An 18,274-nucleotide genomic window follows, 5' to 3' on the forward strand; every position below is an offset into this window, starting at 1 on the left:
AATGAGTCTGGTTAACTTGAAAGCATTTGAGGTTGTTAAGTTGCTAAGCGGTGTCTGACTCTTTGTGATCTTATGGACTGCAGCTCTCCAGGCTTCCTTGTCCTTCACTATCTCCTGGAGCTTGCTTAAACTCATGCCCATTGATTAGATGATGCCATCCAACCATCTCTTCCTCTGTCATCCCCTTCTCTTCTTGCCCTCAGTGTTTCCCAGCATCAGGGTCTTTGGGAAACAATAAACACAACTAGAAGTAAAACTAGACCACTCATCATTTGATATTTCTTGATGATTTAGAGGTGGTTCAGGACATGACGACTGCCCAGAGCAATAACAAGTATCAGCTGTGGGAAAAGTAGACTGATTAACTTTCAAATTATGTGTTCTGTGTTTACATAACTGTTTATTTACTTAACCTCTGATGTCTGATGGAAACTAATTCTTTAGCCAAATTGGTCTAAGTTTTTCATGGTTCTTTGGCTTTTATTATTTAAGTTAATTTTTATTGACATGTAGTTACTTTGGGTTTTCCAGGTGGTGCAAGTGGTAAAGAATCTGCCTGCAATGCAGGAGACACCAGTTCAATCCCTGGTGGGGAACATCCTCTGGAGTAGGAAATGGCAACCCACTCAAGTATTCTTGCCTGGAAAATTCCATGGACAGAGAAGCCTGGCAGGCTATAGTTGCAAACAATCAGTCATGACTGAGCACGCATGCACGTAGTTCCTTTACAATGTTGGGTTAGTTTCTGCTGTAGTGTTAGTTTCTTCTGTACACCAGAGTGAATCAGCTATATATGTATACATATATTCCTTCTTTGTTTTTTGATTTCCCTCCCATTTAGTTCACCCTAGAGGTCTGAGTAGAGTTCCCTGAGCTATACAGTAGGCTCTCATTAGTTATCATATTACATATAGTATCAATATTTACTACACTTCTTGTGCATCAAAATTTCCATTTTGTTCAGAGTGTGTTTCCCTCCAAGTTGCTACCTACAGACCTGTGCTAAATGACGTAGCACTCTAGAGTCTAGATCATACTAACTCCAGAAAAGTAATTTGAAGGAGAAGAGAAAATGAGCAGCATAGGTTAGGACAGGGTTCCCCACCTTGGCATTAGTGAATTTTGGGCAGAATAACTGTTCACTGTCGGGGAGACATTGTGTGAATTATAGAACATTTAGCAACATCCCTAAACTCCATCCACTAGAACATTAGTTGAACCACTAGTTGTGACAAACAGGAATGTCTTCAAACATTTTTATCCCCAGGGGAGGGGAGAAAATCACCCCTGATTAAGAAGCACCAAATTAGGGAACTTTCTTGGTGGTCTAGTGCCTAAGACTCTGTGCTCCCAATGCAGGCGGCCTGGGTTGAATCCTTGTCAGGGAACTAGAATCCACAGGCTACAACTGAAGATCTCGCATGCCACAACTAAGACCCAGCACAAGACCTAGCACAGCCAAAGAAATAACAGAAGCACCAAATTAGGACAAGGGCATTTTAAGGTGACTAAAGGCAATTTCAGTGTGCTCCAATTAATACAGGTCAGAGTTCATCAATACTCTCTGAAGTAAGACCAGGCACAAGGCATGTTCTGTTACAGTCAGAAACCCAGCTCCTACTTCTGTCTCAACTCAGTGGACTCATAAGTGGCTAAACTGTGTCAACAATAAATTGAAACCAGTATTTGTCCTACTAGGAAGGTGGAATATTATTAATATGAGGTTATTGTCAAACTAGGGGAGTGCATAAAAGGATAGATAGAACTATTACATGATCTGGGAATCCTCAATGTGTGTATTCATCTGAAAGAAACAAAATCTGTATCTCAAAGAGATACTGCTCTCCTGTGTGCACTGCAGCACTATTCACAGTAGCCGAGACATGGAAACAACCTGTGTCTGTCCATGGATGACTGGATAGAAACAATGTGAGAGGCATACATACACGTATCAGATATATACATATATATGTATAAATATAGTTCAGCCATAAAAAAACAAGGAAATCTTGCCCATATGCAACAATGGATGAACCTAGCAATGGCACCCCACTCCAGCACTCTTGACTGGAAAATCCCATGGATGGAGGAGCCTGGAAGGCTGCGGTCCATGGAGTCGCTGAGTGTCGGACACGACTGAGTGACTTCCCTTTCACTTTTCCCTTTCATGCATTGGAGAAGGCAATGGCAACCCACTCCAGTGTTCTTGCCTGGAGAATCCCAGGGACGGGGGAGCCTGGTGGGCTGCCATCTATGGGGTCTCACAGAGTTGGACACGACTGAAGCGACTTAGCAGCAGCAGCAGCAGCAGAGGACATTATGCTAAGTGAAAATAAACCAGACAGAGAAAGACAAATACTATATGATCTCACTCATATGTGGAATCTAAACACACAGAATGAGGAGAATTGTGGCTGCCATGGGTTGGGGGAGTAGAGGACATTGGGCAGATGTTGGTCAAAGAATACAAACTTCCAGTTGTAAGATGAATGGTTCTGTGGATCAATCAAATTGTATTGTGCACACCAGTAGATCAGAAGCATTATTACCACATATACAAAAAGGCTGGGCTTCCCTGGTGGCTCAGAGGGTAAAGAGTCTGCCTGCAATGCGGGAGACCCAGGTTCAATCCCCAGGTCAGGTAGATCCCCTGGAGAAGGAAATGGCAACTCACTCCAGTACTCTTGCCTGGAAAACTCCATGGATGGATGTGCCTGGTAGGCTTCATTCCATGGGATTGCAAAGAGTCGCACATGACTGAGCAACTTCACAGGCTTCCCTGGTAGCTCAGTCAGTAAAGAATCTGCCTGGAGTGCAGGAGACCCAGGTTCAATCCCTGGGTTGGGAAGATCCCCTGGAGAAGGAAATGGCAACCCACTCCAGTATTCTTGCCTGGAGAATCCCAGGGACAGAAAGGCCGGCTGGTACAGTCCATGGGGGTTACAAGAGTCGGACACAACTTAGTGACTAAACCACCACCAAAAAAGGTAATTATGTGAAGCAGTGGATGTGTTAACTTAATTGTAGTAGTCATTTCACAACATACATATTCATCAAATCATCACATTTTACACTTTAAATACATACAATTCTATTTGTCAATTATACCTCAAAAAAGCTGGGAACATATAAAGAAGAGGTACCTGCTCTTCTTCTCATCTTGTCCTCTGTGTCTCCAGCCAGTTCCGCTGCTGCATCTTTTAGCAGTTTCACTTTTCCTAATGTTTCCTTCGTCAGTCCTGATACGCTCATCTTATGCTGAAGAACAGCATATTGATTCTGTAGCTCAACAAACTCCTACAACAGAGCAACATTCTCGTTATCAGAAGATACTTGTAAAGCACGCACACACGTGATGTCTGCCTGATACTGTTCGTAAAAGGAGTAAGAGGCAACCCGTATCCACTCAATATGCTTGAGTCACTCTGAGCTGTCCAACATGGCTTTCATTGGCATTGTTTGTTTGTTTACAGGCTGCAAAAATTCTCAGCTTTAGTGAATTAAAAATGAAAATTTCCTGTTGTAAAATATCAAACATTTTTTTATGTGATGGCAACTGTTTATGAGGTACCCGTTTGTCCTGAAATATAAGGTCAGAGCTACACAGGACAGAAGTGGCTCAGTGCTGCCCTGGACAAAGGTCTCGGTTCAGTTGGGTTGAGCACTTACAAGTGCAAGGTGAAGGTCAGAGAGAGTGGTGAACATTCAGAAGCAGCAAGGACACAGGATTTGCTTGGTACAAAGGTGAGATAGGAACGTGGTAGGAAGGGAGGCAGGAGGTAGTGAAGCGCTCCCTCAGTATTAGAAGGGAAATCTTCAGGGTCAGCCTGAGTGGCTGACGACCTAGCACGTTAGACAGATGAATACAGGCCCGACCCAGGAGTGGACTATGGAAGTGGTAGCAGGTGGGCAGGAAGCACCTTTCTCAACCTCTGTTTCACAGAAAACACCCTCAACTCCCAAGTCAGCAGAAAATGTACCAAGCACATCAGGAATTAAGAGCAAGAAAATACACCAATTATAAAAAACACTTCAACCTCTTTCTTTTGCTTAAGCTGCTATATGAGTGAGACCAACCAAAGATTTCCTGCCAAGAAAATGAGTTGACAGCCTCTTTCAGCAACCGAAATGAATAGGCCATTTTCCACAACTGGTTCATGAACTCACTGATTTTTGTAACTCAATCTATTCTCTTTGGCAGGTGACTTGTACTTCTTTATCTGCTATGTGATTTAATTAGAGCAAAGGGCAAAGACGTACAGTTAGACCCATGACATACATTGTGAACATTTGGAAGTTTAGGATAAAATTCAACTAGATGGTGGTAAACAGTCTAACATAATATAGTCACAAAACTCTTCCTTGGGAGACAGCCCCCCATGTACAGAAGCGTCTCCATGCCCAGCGGGGTACCTACACACACACTATGGAACATGGACCAGCACTAAAGGAAATGCTGACAAATGGCACAAAAATCTGGGGTTAAGGGATTATCCTTCAAAGCAGCACTGTTTGTCTGCTCTTGGTGGCAGAGGTAGGATCAATGACCTCCTCAAGGCCCCCAGCCTGGTGCCGGGCCGCTTCAGCCTGAGCTCGTGCACGGACAGCCTCGCCTCGATTCCTCTGCAACGTGGTCTGCAGCTGGGCAAGTTCACCCTCCAACGCTGACTGGTGCTTTGCTACGTCCAGCTTATTCTTCATCTCCTTGGCCTGATTTTCAGCCTGCTGTTGATTGAAACACCAGAAAAGAAAAAAGTCTCTTTATGTAATAAACAAACAAGGAAATAAATGCTATAATGATCCCTCCACAAATAATCTAGGTGTAAAGGGAAAGAAAACTGTTCCATTGCTTTTTCTGTTCTATTAAAACAATGTTATAATAAGATGCTTCAGATAATAGGGTCTAAGAGAAAATATGGCACATATCAATGTGGCCACCCTCTGGCTTAAGAGTAAGTAATGCCATGAGCCAAGGCCTTGGGTGTACCACCCTCCTCTCCATACCTCCCTCCACCCCCTCAAAGGTTACCACTACCCTGAATCTAACAATTTTCATTCCACATAATTCCATTTCATTCCATGTGTGTGTGTGTGTATATATATATGTGTATATATATATATATATATATATATATATATATGTATGTATGTATATATTAGCTGTCTTTTTGGGTATTTCTAACAAAATACAGTATTTTCTACTTTTAAACTTTATACATATAGCATCCTGTGTTTTTCTGCAGTTTGAATTTTTAAATTCAAAATTATGTTTGTACAGGTCATTTAAGCCAATTTGCATAGCTCTTGTGTATTCACTTTTACCAATTTAAAGTGTCTCACAGTTTGACTGTACAAAAGTTGACTTTTCTCTTCTCTGGCGATGCAGGGGTGGCTTCTAATTTTTTTCTCCCTTATAAATAATAACAAACCCCTTACCCTTATTTAGACAGGGAGGCCTGGCGTGCTGCGGTTCATGGGGTCGCAAAGAGTCAGATACGACTGAGCAACTGAACTGAACTGAACTACCCTTATTCCTTATTTTGGTGACTATGCTTGTGATGTCTTAAAGTCTGATTTGTCATTTGTTATCTCTTTTGTTCTTTGGTCAAAGTTTCATACCTTCTTTGATTTTTCTTAAGCATAATAAACACTCTTATTTTGCATCAGATATCCAGAAATGGTTATATTTGAAGTCTCCTGCATTCTGATTCTCTTGTTTGCTATTTCTGATGATTCTTGCTTAAGGCAATTTGTTTCTTTATTATATGCTTTAAGGGAACCCTTTGAGGCTTGGGTTTAAGGTACAGTCCTTTGGAAAGGATTTCTCATGGCCTCTGTCAGGCATCTGAGGGCCTTGATAACTCAGGGTCACTTTAAATGACATTTTTAGCTTGGTTTATGGGGGTCACCCAGGTAGTATGGATTCTAGCCCCATCTTACCTGAGAGCCAGCTTGTTAATAATTCTCAGGGAAGATTAGCCCCCTCCACACAGAGGCTAGTGTCTTTACCATCTCTCTGTATGTAATGGTCTAACATTTTCCTTGAGGGTGCGCCTTTTAAGGTCCCTACTCTCTGCAGGGGCCTCATGGCCTCCTTGGATGGGTTTTTCTATTACTTGTGGCAGCTATGAAAACCAGCAGCACTGATACCCCAGGGACTGGCAGCTGCCCTCTGCCTGCTGTCGGCTTCCTGATCAATTACCTCTCTGGATCATGCTTTCCCATCATTTTTGGCCTCTGAAGCTGTCCTCCATTTTGTACCTATTCAGCAATGCATTTAAAAATGTTTTAAAATAACATTTTCAGGTTTCTTTTTTCCTTTGTGTACTGGTCCATCATGCTGCTAGAAAGAGAGAAGCCCCTTCCTGTGCCCTCGAGTATATGTGGGAGTTTTTCTAGAGTAGGAATCTGCAAGCTTTTTCTGTAAAGGGCCTGACAGTAAACATTTTATACATTGCTGTCCAGAAAATCTCTATTTCAACTATTCAACTCAGTGCTGTGGCTGCACTAATGATCTATGGACAATATGTGGCTGAATTCCAATTGAACTGTGTGACTTTGGACACTACAATAGTTGGTGGGTGCATGTGGCCCCTGGGCTGTATTTTGCCAACCCCTATTCTAGAGTAGATGCACAGAAGGAGAAAACCTGGAGGCCTTCTTTATTTTTTGCTCCTCTTCATATCTAACCTTTTTTTAATTTCCGGGTGTACTAATCCTGTTCTGGTGCTTTCTGCTTTTCTTTTCAGGATGCCTGTATTTAGATATCTAAAATGAGCTGAAGAACAGAGACTGAGGTGCTTGCAGTCTGCTGGGAAGGGGATGAGCCTTGAAGGAGAGATGCCATGGACTCTCAGACTAGGACCTGTTTTGTCCTTTAACTGTCAGGCTTCCTCTTCCAGACCCATCAGGTGAGTTAAAGCATGGCTTTATTCCTGCCAAACTCTGGATGGAACCCTTTCTTTTGGGTTATCTTTCAGTTTTAGGATATGCTGGTGAGATTTTATGTAAACTTCATTATAAAAGTCTGGCAACAATTAACTTAATTTCGTTGGTTGGTGAGCTTTCAAAGCTCTATGACTTTCCCTGGTATAAGAAGGGATAATATGACATTACTTATAGGTGGAATTTAAGATACAACACAAATAAATCTATTTACCAAACATAAACAGACTCATAGACATAGAGATCAGATTTCTGACTGCCAACATGGGGGGTGGGGGCGGAGGGCTGGGAGGGCTGGACTGGGTATTTGGGGGTGGTGGATGTTAAATATTACATCTATATACATTTAGAATGGATAAACAACAAGGTCCTACTCTATAGGACAGGGAGCTATATCCAATCTCTTGGGATAAACCATAATGGAAAAGAATATTTTAAGAAGAAGGAAAGTTATGACCAACCTAGATAGCATATTCAAAAGCAGAGACATTACTTTGCCAACAAATGTCCGTCTAGTCAAGGCTATGGTTTTTCCTGTGGTCATGTATGGATGTGAGAGTTGGACTGTGAAGAAGGCTGAGTGCCGAAGAATTGATGCTTTTGAACTGTGGTGTTGGAGAAGACTCTTGAGAGTCCCTTGGACTGCAAGGACATCCAACCAGTCCATTCTTAAGGAGATCAGCCCTGGGATTTCTTTGGAAGGAATGATGCTGAAGCTGAAACTCCAGTACTTTGGCCACCTCATGCGAAGAGTTGACTCATTGGAAAAGACTCTGATGCTGGGAGGGATTGGGGGCAGTAGGAGAAGGGGATGACAGAGGATGAGATGGCTGGATGGCATCACTGACTCAATGGACATGAGTCTGAGTGAACTCCGGGAGTTGGTGATGGACAGGGAGGCCTGGCATGCTGCGATTCATGGGGTCGCAAAGAGTCGGACACGACTGAGCAACTGAACTGAACTGAACTGATATATGTGTAAAACTGAATTACTCTGCTGAACAGCAAACACTGGCACAACACTGTAAATCAACTACACTTCAATTAAAAAATTAAAAAAAAAAAGAAGGGATAAACTGTCCTCAAATCTATCACTAACTAGCTGTGTGACCTTAGGCAAGTGACTTAGTCTCCCCAGGTCTTAGTTTCTTCATTTACAAGTTGGTGGTAGCGCTTGCTTTGTCCCCCAGGCTTGGCCAACAGTGAAAAGAGATAATGCTGGGAGAGCTCTGTAGAACATTAATTACACATATAATACTATCATAGTCTAATTTATCATCATAATAATCCCATTGAACAGGTAAGACAAGCATGACATTGGCAGACATAAAACCTGTGCTTTCTCTGCAGTTGAAGTTTATTTCAGGTTAGTTTCAAAGAAGATAAAGAAATACCTGAAGTTCGTTCTTTTTGAATTTTGTTATCTCGGCAGTCAGCTGTGTGATGGTAGAATCTGCCCGTCCTTGAGTGATTTGAACTTGCTGCAACTTATTCAACATTTTGCTGAGATTTGATAGAACATTTTCTGCTTTTCTGAGGTAAGATATTAACATATCAGATTAGACAAATATACAATTATTCATTTATTTCACCTTGAGAGTTCATTCGACTCAACCAAAAACTTTCCTGAATTATTCATAAAGTCTGTTTAAATTACTCTCAAGCAAGGCAAAGCACTGAAGTCTTCATTTTGAGAAACAGGTATATTTAAATGCCAATAAAAACACTTATATTGTATATGCCTACATAGGTACAGATTTTGCCAGGTATGGAAATCAAAGATATAGATATCATTTCTTAACTTGTCATAAGCAGAGCTGTTTGGGTAATAAAAGTGCCAAGCTCGGAACAACAACAAAAAACTATCTTCAGCCAGTTCTTTCCTGCCTCCTCAAACTTAAGCAATACTCTTGAGATTCTTATTGGAGGGTTGGGGGTGGGCAAGTCAAGAGGCTCTACAGAGAGCAAAGAGAGTGAAAGGCTTTGCATTTACAGGCTGTGTTTATTCAGGTTTATTTAAGCTTCACTGACATTCCAGCCGCCCAGGGGCCCAGTCAGAGGTTAAAATCACAAGCATTCCAAGTGATAGTCTATTTTATAGAAATGAGCTCACCTCAAGTCAACATTCACCAGATACTAAGATCTATGGGCTCAGAAGAACCTTTGAAAGAATGTACAAAGTCAGGGAGATAGCTGACTGACCTTAGTAGAGGCATAGTTAGAAATATTTGTATATAGCTAAATGGCAAAACATCCCCTTCTCCAATCAACCCATCCTCTCCTCTCAGTGGTCATTTTTTTTCTGTTTAAAGAAAAATACTATTTTTTTTAAGAGCAGTTTTAGGGTCACAGCAAAATTGAGAGGGAGGTACAGAGATTTCCCATACACTTATAACCTTCCCAGTCATTGACACCCCACACCAGAGGGTCCGTTTGTTACAACTGATGAATCTACACTGACACATCATAATCACCCAAAGTCCACAGTTTACATTAGGGCTCACTCTTGGTGTTGTCCATTCTGTGGGTTTGGACAAATGTATAATGACATGCATTTATCACTATAGTATCAAACTGAGTATTTTCACTGTCCTAAAATTCCTGTGTTTGCCTATTCATCCCTCTCCTCAATCCCTGCAACCACTGATCTTTTTTTTTTTCACTGTCCCCATAGTTGCGCTATTTCCAGAAGGTCTTAGAGTAAGAATCATACAGTATGTAGCTTTCCTTTTCTACACTTCTTTCTCTACAGTTACAGAAGGGGGTTCCAGAGTCTTGCCTTCTCATAACTCCCCCTATCCCCGTATCGTTTTACTATATTCCTTTTTCCCTTAGATTTTCAATGTATTGCTCATTATAGTACATTTGGAGAGCACTCCCCAAAAAAGAAGAAAGAAGAAAAAAATATCGGAGAGAAAATGTACCAATAATTCTACCACCTTTTATGATATTGGCATATTCTAACATTTTTGTCCTTATAAGATTTTTGCTTTCATGACTGAGAGCCTATTCTGTGTATAATGTGTTATCTTCTAAGAGTATTACCATTACACTGTAAGAATCTCTGCATGTCACTTCATCAGCATCATTTTTAACAGCAGTATGATTGTGCTGTAGTTACTTAATCTTCCTAGTTGTAAATAGTAAAACTGGGAGGGGCTGGGCTTTCAGTGGAGTCTGAGGGACTTTATTTGTATAAGTGGATGGTGAGATAGTTCAGGTCTCAACTCTGCTTCAGGGCATCCAAAAATGATGGTGGATGTAGATGATGGTACCATTATCCACTGACCCTATGACCTTGACTCACAGTACCCCACGATCATAAAAACATCAAGGTGGCTTCTCATCTTTGGTTAGTGAAGTTGACAAGGGCAAAAGGAAGCAAGAATTAGTTGACTTTGTGTGCTGTATATATAGTTCTACTCCAGTACTACTTTAGGGGCACTAGAGTCTTTTTCTTCTCTTCCTTACTATCATATCTTTTTAACGTGATATATATATATATATATTTTTTTTTAAGTTTAGATTTTCAAAGTACTGCTTATTGCCATAAATATAGAAAGAACCAAATATCAGTGTAAAAGAAGGAGGAAATATACAGATATTCCCATCACTTAATAAGATATTGGCATATAATTAATATAGGAGGAGTCTGGTAGGCTGCAGTCCATGGGGTCACTAAGAGTCAGACACGACTGAGCGTCTTCACTTTCACTTTTCACTTTCATGCATTGGAGAAGGAAATGGCAACCCACTCCAGTGTTCTTGCCTGGAGAATCCCAGGGACGGGGGAGCCTGGTGGGCTGCCGTCTATGGGGTCGCACAGAGTCGGACACGACTGAAGTGACTTAGCAGCAGCAGCAGCAGCAATATACGGCATTTACTGGCATATATTAGTATAAAGAGGTAACAGACCACAGGAAGGGCGCTCAGTCTAAGGAAAATGGGAAACCAGCATCTTTATGCACTGCCTCCCAGCTCCCCAGCTTTCTGGGGCACCTCCACAGACAACTTAGCCTTCACTTTGGGCAATGAACTATCAGAGGGTAATTTCATTTGAATGCTATGGCTCCTTAGGCAAATATTTTTCTGATGGCCTTTCAGCAGATTGCCTGTTAGAGCAGGAGGAGAATATTAATATTAATTGCACTTACTCAGCTGCTTCTGCCATCACCAAAACCTTCTGGGCTCCATCTGCTGCTTTGTTTAGCCTGTCCTCTTCTGTCCTGTAGTCCTCACAGAGTTGCATAAGTTTCTGTATTTTGTCAAGTTCATGGGTTAGATTTTGTGATGTTATTGGTAGATGGATGTCAAGTGCACAATTTGCCACCTTCTCTACGTCCTCTGGAGGCACGTTTTCCTCTTAAATAAGAAGATGCATTTTAGATAACTGTGTCTCCTTATCACTCTATCTTGTCAATAGCATCACAATGAATTATAAGCTAAATCTATTTGTATTTGATTAGTGTCCCTAGAATATAGGAACTAGACTGTAAGTGTCCCATAGACTCTTCCGCACCCTCAATTTTCCCTTCTCTGTGAAAGAAACACTGTTTGTGTAATGATAAACACAACCTGTACAAATGTTAGAAAAGTAACAGATTTGGGATATTTTGTGACCTACATAATGTCTTCACAATAATTGCTTATTGTAAGTACAGATTCAAAAGCAATTAAAATGTTTAGATGCCTGTCATTAATATTCAAAACCATGGAAAACTATTATGCATAGAATGGATCAGCAACAAGGTCCTACTGCATAGCACAGGGAACTATACTCAATATCCTGTTATAAGCCATCACGGAAAGGAATATAAAAAAGAATGTAAATATATGTTTAACTGAATCACTTTACTATGTAGCAGATATTAACAACAATATAAATCAGCTATAGTTCAATTAAAAAAAAAAGATTCAAACACCATGAATGAGACAATAGGGAAGCCCTGGGTTTGGACTCAACAAAACTCCACTCTAATCTCCCATGATATTAAAAAGGCTCACAATTGCCTATTACAAAGTGAATTAAGTCATAAAGAGAAACACAGATACTGTATATTAACACATATATATGGAATTTAGAAAGATGGTAACGATGATCCTATACACGAGGCAGCAAAAGAGACACAGATGTAAAGAACAGACTTTTGGACTCTGTGGGAGAAGGCCAGGGTGGGATGATTTGAGAGAATAGCACTGAAACATGTATATTACCATATGGAAAACAGATGACCAGTCCAAGTTCGATGCATGAAGCAGGGCACTCAAAACTGGTGCTCTGGGGCAACCCAGAGGGATGGGTGGGAAGGGAGGTGGAAGGAGGGTTCTGGATGGTGGGACACATGTACACCCATGGCTGATTCATGTTGATGTATGGCAAAAACCACCACAATACTGTAAAGTAGTTATCCTCCAATTAAAATAAATTAATTTAAAATAATAAAAAGGCTAACAATTTTTGCTTATCTGCATAACAGGGTAATTATATCTGATACTACTTCTCAAAAGCCTATTTTGAGAAGGGATATGACAAAATATAGTATGAGCAACATATTATCAAGAAACTTCTAAATACATTTATGCCCTTTTTTTCAGAAAATAGAATTGGCCTCCTTTGACAAACTGAAGTGGAAGATGTACTGTTGGTGTTTGGGGTAATAACTCTTTGTCTCTTTCTGGCTCCTTACTGAGGCACACATCCCGAGTCCCATGGGGGAAGTTAGAGATGAATTAGATACAGATCTGATCTCCAAGGGGTTTACATCAGGTCAGGAAATTATAAGTCATTCCAGATGATTACTGATATTTCATAAGAGGATAAGTGATAAATGTAAGACAAAATGATGCGGTGTTCAGAGGAAAGAGAAAATATTTCAGGAAGAACTTTAAGAAGACATTCAAATCCAGCCTTAGAAGCCCACACAGATTAAATCTGTGGAGATGTGGGTTGAAGGGACGGGTAAGGGCATTGTTAGCTCAGGCAAAAGCTCAGGGTGAAACAGATAAATAGTGTGTTTGGCTGGCCAGTGGAGGGGGTGTGTAAAAAGTATGTGAAAAAGTTAAAAAGTGTCTTAAAAAGTTTAAAAAAAAAGAGGTGAAGTTCAGGAAGGCTGGGATTGGATCACACAAGTCCCTAAAAGTGGGGCTAAGGAAACTGGACTTCATTCAAGAGACAATGGGAGCCATTGATGGCTTTCAGTATTTGAGTGACACGACCTAAGTATATATCTTCTTTGCAGTCATTCTGCCTTAGCTAGTTTTAATATAAAAGGACTATTTTACTTAGTTGTTTTTTTTTTTTTTTTTTAAGCTGTGCCACGTAGCTTGTGAGGTTTTAGTTCCCCAACCAGGGATTGAATCTGGGCCCTTAGCAGTGACTGTGCCAAGTCCTAACCACTGGACCGCCAGCAGATTCCCAAAGTGAATGTTTTACTTCCTATAATGCTTTTGAAAAAATGCAACAAGAATTTTTCATGAATAAATTAAAGCCATATTTTAAACAGAACCATGGATCTGGCTCTTTATAGAAATGGTAACTGTTTTGTTAAAAAGAAAAGTTCTAATAAAAAGTGAATTGAGCTTAATTCCACATTCAGTCATGAAACATTTATTGGCATTCATTATGAGATTAAAAATTAAAATTTAAATGATTATAGATTCACTTTCAGGAAAAGTGACACAAAACTCTGTTAATAAGGAATTCAGATCACAAGGAAAATATTAAGATGGTCAAAGAAGAGCTGCCTAGTGTGGCCGCCATAAATGTTATACTTTTATTTGGGCTTTACAGCCAAGAAAAATGAAGAAACTGGGTGGGCGAAAGGCACCACTTCCTGGTGACCAAGAATTTAGGGACCCTGGCCAGGGAAGTTCCTTTTATGGAACAGGATTTTTCTTGATGCCTAGCCTAATTTTTGTTGTAATAATCTGAACACAGTCCCCCACCCCCCTCCCCCCCGCCCCCAATTCCTTCGGCTAATTAAAGTGACATTTTTATTGTGACTCTATTTAAAGTGACATTCTAGTAGCAATGAGAACCAGGACAGTATAGCAATAGGCTCTATGATCCAGTGAACTAGGAGGAAAACAGGGAGAACCTGCTTTGTGATCTGTTGCTTGAGCTCAGGACTGTATTTTACCATTTTCATACAACAGCCGTGGCAGTTCTGATATTTAGTTTTGGTGTCTGAATTAACTTGTATCTGCAGAAATAGCTAATGTGTTCCTCACATTGACATTGATTATGAGATTAAATCTACTGGATTAAATCACAGATCTACTAGGATATGTGCCTAGTAAATATCAATCCATCTAGCTTCTCATTGAAAATTTGCTTTTGAACAAATGTCCATCTGACTGAGTTCATACCCAGTCACTTTCACTGATTATTTTGCTCATTTTTACTGATTATTTTCACTCCTTATTTTTTTCTTATTTTGAAAATCAGTATTAGAGCTGCTAATACAATTTCTAGAAACAATGAAATAGAACTTGGCCACAGGGGTCTCTTATAAAAATCAATAGCAAAGAGATTTAATAAAGTGACTCCAAAGATTGTAACTGACATCCTAACTGTCTATTAATTCATGTGGAGATATTAAATTACTGAATTTGGAAGATGGCGGTGGGAAAGAAAGCTTTCTCAGATCAATTCCATGTGGTATTGTACCCAAATGACATTATTTGCAGAAAGTGAGGTTTTCAGGTCAATTTCCAGCTGTACTATTTGATTTTTATCTTTAATTGATAATTCTCTGGAGTTTAAAACAAACCCTTCCCAGGGACTTCCCTGGTAGTCCATTGGTTAAAGTTATGCACTTCCACTGCAGGGGGCATGGGTTCAATCCACGGTCAGGAAACTAAGATCCGTAGGCGTGGGGTGATCAAAAACAAAACAACAAACCTCTCCTAAAATAAGGCACTATGAGGGATATTAAGTTTATAATCATAATAATAATGAATCAAATAGTTCCCTCTGGCAGTCACAGAAAGCCAACATGAGTCTTGGAAAATAGTCGATAACAGTTATCCAAAATAATCAGTATTTTAGATGCCACTTTACTACAGTATTTGATATACTAACCAGCAATTGGCATACCTTGATCTCACTCTGTCAGATTGTGGAATCTGACAGAGTCTTCATGTTAGATTTTCCTTTAAAAAAATAATATAATTTTAAACGCTAAGTTCACTTGTTTGGAATGTTAACTAAATTCTAGGATTTATTACTAAATTAACCTTATATAGAGAACCATATTTTTTGATACAGTTAGTATTTTGCAATTGCTTTCATTAAGAAATTTAAGATCAACAAGTATGTCTTGTTTTGGATTTAGCCATGTGATTTCCAATTAATGTAATTTGGAATTGGTTGATGCTTCAGTATACATTGAAAAGGAAGAAAAAGAGGAGGAGATGGGGGAGGGGAGGGGGAAAGAAGGAGGAACAAAAATTAGTCCTAATATTTAAAAACAATTACCTAACAAAAATATTTTCAGTTTTATTAGAAGATTCACTTTTTTTTTTATCATTCACTGATTTATTATCTCTACAAAACACACTAGCCATTCATCGTTTAAATCTCTGACTTCATTAGAAACCGTTTTAACACTTTTTCTCCCTCCTGCCATAAAAATACAGTAATTTGCTTAAAAACAAAACAAAACAAAACACCACACCTAAGAACAAGTGTTCTGGTTTCCTCTCATTCAAATAGTATGTCCCTCAGTGACAGCAGTTTGTACATCAGTAACACAGTAAGCTGAAGACTGAGGTTCATTCATTCCACTGCTCCTCCACTTGAAAGTGCTAATAAGCTACGGAAACTGCTCTCTCTCTTTCATCTCTGCATCCTAACATATGTACAACCGAAACCACCAATTAAGAAATCACTATAGTGTTGAACTTTGCTTAACTTCATTAGATTAAATGAATGCAACTTACCTTTAGCATTATATTCAAAAAAATACGTAAGCTTCAAGGTCCCCAATAATTTGGAGTACTGAACTAGATAACCACCTTAAAGACACTTCAGACAGAAGTAATGCATTACGTAAAGAGAGGTTTCCAGAACTTGCTGTTAGAACCTAAGCATACATGGACAACACTGACGTCAGCCACTGTTCACAACGTTTTACTCTGCAGGCAGTCCTTTGCCATTGGTCAGCTTTAGGAGCCGAAGTCCAGCAGGAAAGTGCGTGGTGCACCGGATTCACCAGCTCTTAAGTCGCTACTGTTTTCTCTTCCTTACTGAAAGGTTGTACTGAGCCAGGCTTTACCCATGACAGGCCAGCAACATGAACACTTTTATTGTGCTGTTCTTCAGGCTTCTTTTTCTGAGTCAGCATCTTCTCTCTGGCTTCATCATGGACAGAAGGATTCCATGGAGAAAAGCTAATTGCATAGGGGTCTTCTATTTTAGGTTGATCAAACAAGCGAGCAGTGCACACCTTAACACTGTCGACCACTTTACTTTTAAAAAGCTGAATATCTTTCTCGTACAGTACTGCAGCCTCTGGGTTCACGGGGCTTGCCGTATGGATCTTGCAGAAGACTCGCCTTGCGTACATCAGTACTTGCCAAATGTGGTTATGGTTCCGCCTCCATTTTGCAAACGCTCTCTTCACATCCAGTTCACCTGAGGCAGGATCCACTAGTGGGTGAAAGACGGGAACATCGAACACCAGACGTGGACAGTCACCATCTGGGTAGTTATCAGGGATATAAACTGTAAACTTAAATACGCCATCTTGATAAAGTCCATGCCGTATGAATATTACTCTAAACCACATTAATGCAGATCGATAAGATGGCTGCACATAGACACCTGGTAACTTCTGCTTCACAACCAAGGTAAACTCTGCAAGAAGGGAGTACTCCAGGTAGAAAGGTCCGTAGGAAGCATGCGTGCCATTTGTTGACCGTGTTGCTGGGGCAGGAGATGTAGGCTTAGTTATGGGCAAAGCATTTTTGGGAATAGAAGGCAGCTGTTTCTTTGGAGCAGTGCGTGGAGGACTGGTTTTCACCTCCCCTGTTAATGTCTTCTCTTCACCATCAGACCGTTTGCGTACAGAGCTTGTAGACATGCTCCAGAAAGGGTTCATAACGTGTGCTCCAAACAAAGAAATTCAGTGGTCTGTGTCATCAAATTCTTCTGGCCTCAGAATTCACTTCACCACAGCCTGGCAGCACACCTAACCTCGGTGTTTTCAATGCAGTGCTCCCAGCGGCTGAGCGCCGTCGCAGTCCCACAGCATCTCTGGCCGCAACGCCAGCCCAGCCCCTGCCTACTCTCCGCTCCGCCCGGCCCTGTTCAGAAGATTCACTTTTTGTTCTTCAGATTCACTTTGGTTTTTCATATTCCTCAGTTTCTTTCTTAGTTGTAGTGTACTCTTTTTGCAAACTTCTGCCAGTTTACTTATATTTCTGATCTGGAATAGAAAAAACAAAAAAGAGGCAAACATGACAATCAGGCATATTCTGTGATGTCTCATTGCTTAGCTGACCAAATAGAACTCACTAAAACTAAAATAGAAGTCTAGATAACTAAACAATAGATTCATGTTAAAGGACTCTTTTAAAAGATGATATTGGTTGTTTTCATCATCCTGTTTTCTTAATAATGTAAACTTCTCTCTTAAAACATTATTAGTGATCAAAATTGCTATTTGAAAACAATGACTTTTCCTGATATAAATTGAAAATACAAATTTTCTTTTTAGGAGATGTTAGTATTTTAGGGTATCAAAAAATTTCACAGAATTACAGTGATCATCATGTTTAGGAAGCTGAGAACATTTTCTTTAATATAAGTTAAAATATTAATTTTAATAAGTTTAACATAAGTTAAAATCGTTACTCTTTTAAACATTCTTCAAATTCAAATAATATACTCTCTTTGAGTGTATAAAGGAAGCATTCTTTCTTTTAATAAATGAGTTTGAACTCAGAGCAGGCTACAAAAATAAATTACAAATACTGTGTATACTTGGAAAAACAATAAGGACTAAAATGCTTACAACTTAGAAGTGAAAATTCTTAACTGCATGATTTGAAAAAGGTCATGGACTTTTTCTTGGATTCCAAAAAATGAGAGAAAGAATGGAGAGCAATAGAACAATATCACCCACAAGTTGAGCTGCACTGAATAAATTAATTGTGACAGAAGCAGGGCTAATTAGGATCAAGCATAGTTAGGGGAAAAAAATCTCCCTTTATTTCCCCATAAAAAAGCCAGCTTAATTTAAGCCATACAGATTCTGTGGAAAAGGATTTAATGGTAGTCACTGGCAAATGATGAAAAAAAACAGAAATATTTACATGATGAAAA

The 18,274-nt window shown here is 39.8% G+C and overlaps 2 protein-coding genes across 2 annotated transcripts in view; both read right to left on the bottom strand.

Moving 5' to 3' along the window:
- Positions 1-18,274, bottom strand: part of LAMB4 (laminin subunit beta 4) — a 118,119-nt gene that overhangs the window by 4,386 nt on the left and 95,459 nt on the right. The window contains 6 exon segments of the mRNA XM_055589640.1: positions 3,144-3,297; positions 4,549-4,722; positions 8,340-8,478; positions 11,100-11,307; positions 15,425-15,451; positions 17,258-17,375. Coding sequence (XP_055445615.1) covers positions 3,144-3,297; positions 4,549-4,722; positions 8,340-8,478; positions 11,100-11,307; positions 15,425-15,451; positions 17,258-17,375 — 820 coding nt within the window.
- Positions 16,063-17,134, bottom strand: LOC129659149 (AKT-interacting protein-like). The gene has a single exon (XM_055590271.1). The coding sequence runs from the start codon at positions 17,046-17,048 to the stop codon at positions 16,167-16,169; it is 882 nt and encodes a 293-aa protein (XP_055446246.1). The 5' UTR covers positions 17,049-17,134; the 3' UTR covers positions 16,063-16,166.

This window comes from Bubalus kerabau, chromosome 8 (genome assembly GCF_029407905.1).
Source record: "Bubalus kerabau isolate K-KA32 ecotype Philippines breed swamp buffalo chromosome 8, PCC_UOA_SB_1v2, whole genome shotgun sequence".
In the NCBI taxonomy this organism is placed as follows: domain Eukaryota; kingdom Metazoa; phylum Chordata; class Mammalia; order Artiodactyla; family Bovidae; genus Bubalus; species Bubalus kerabau.

What these genes read in the sequence shown, in the direction of transcription:
- LOC129659149 (XM_055590271.1), bottom strand. Translation starts at nt 17,048, where the DNA reads ATGAACCCTTTCTGGAGCATGTCTACAAGCTCTGTACGCAAACGGTCT.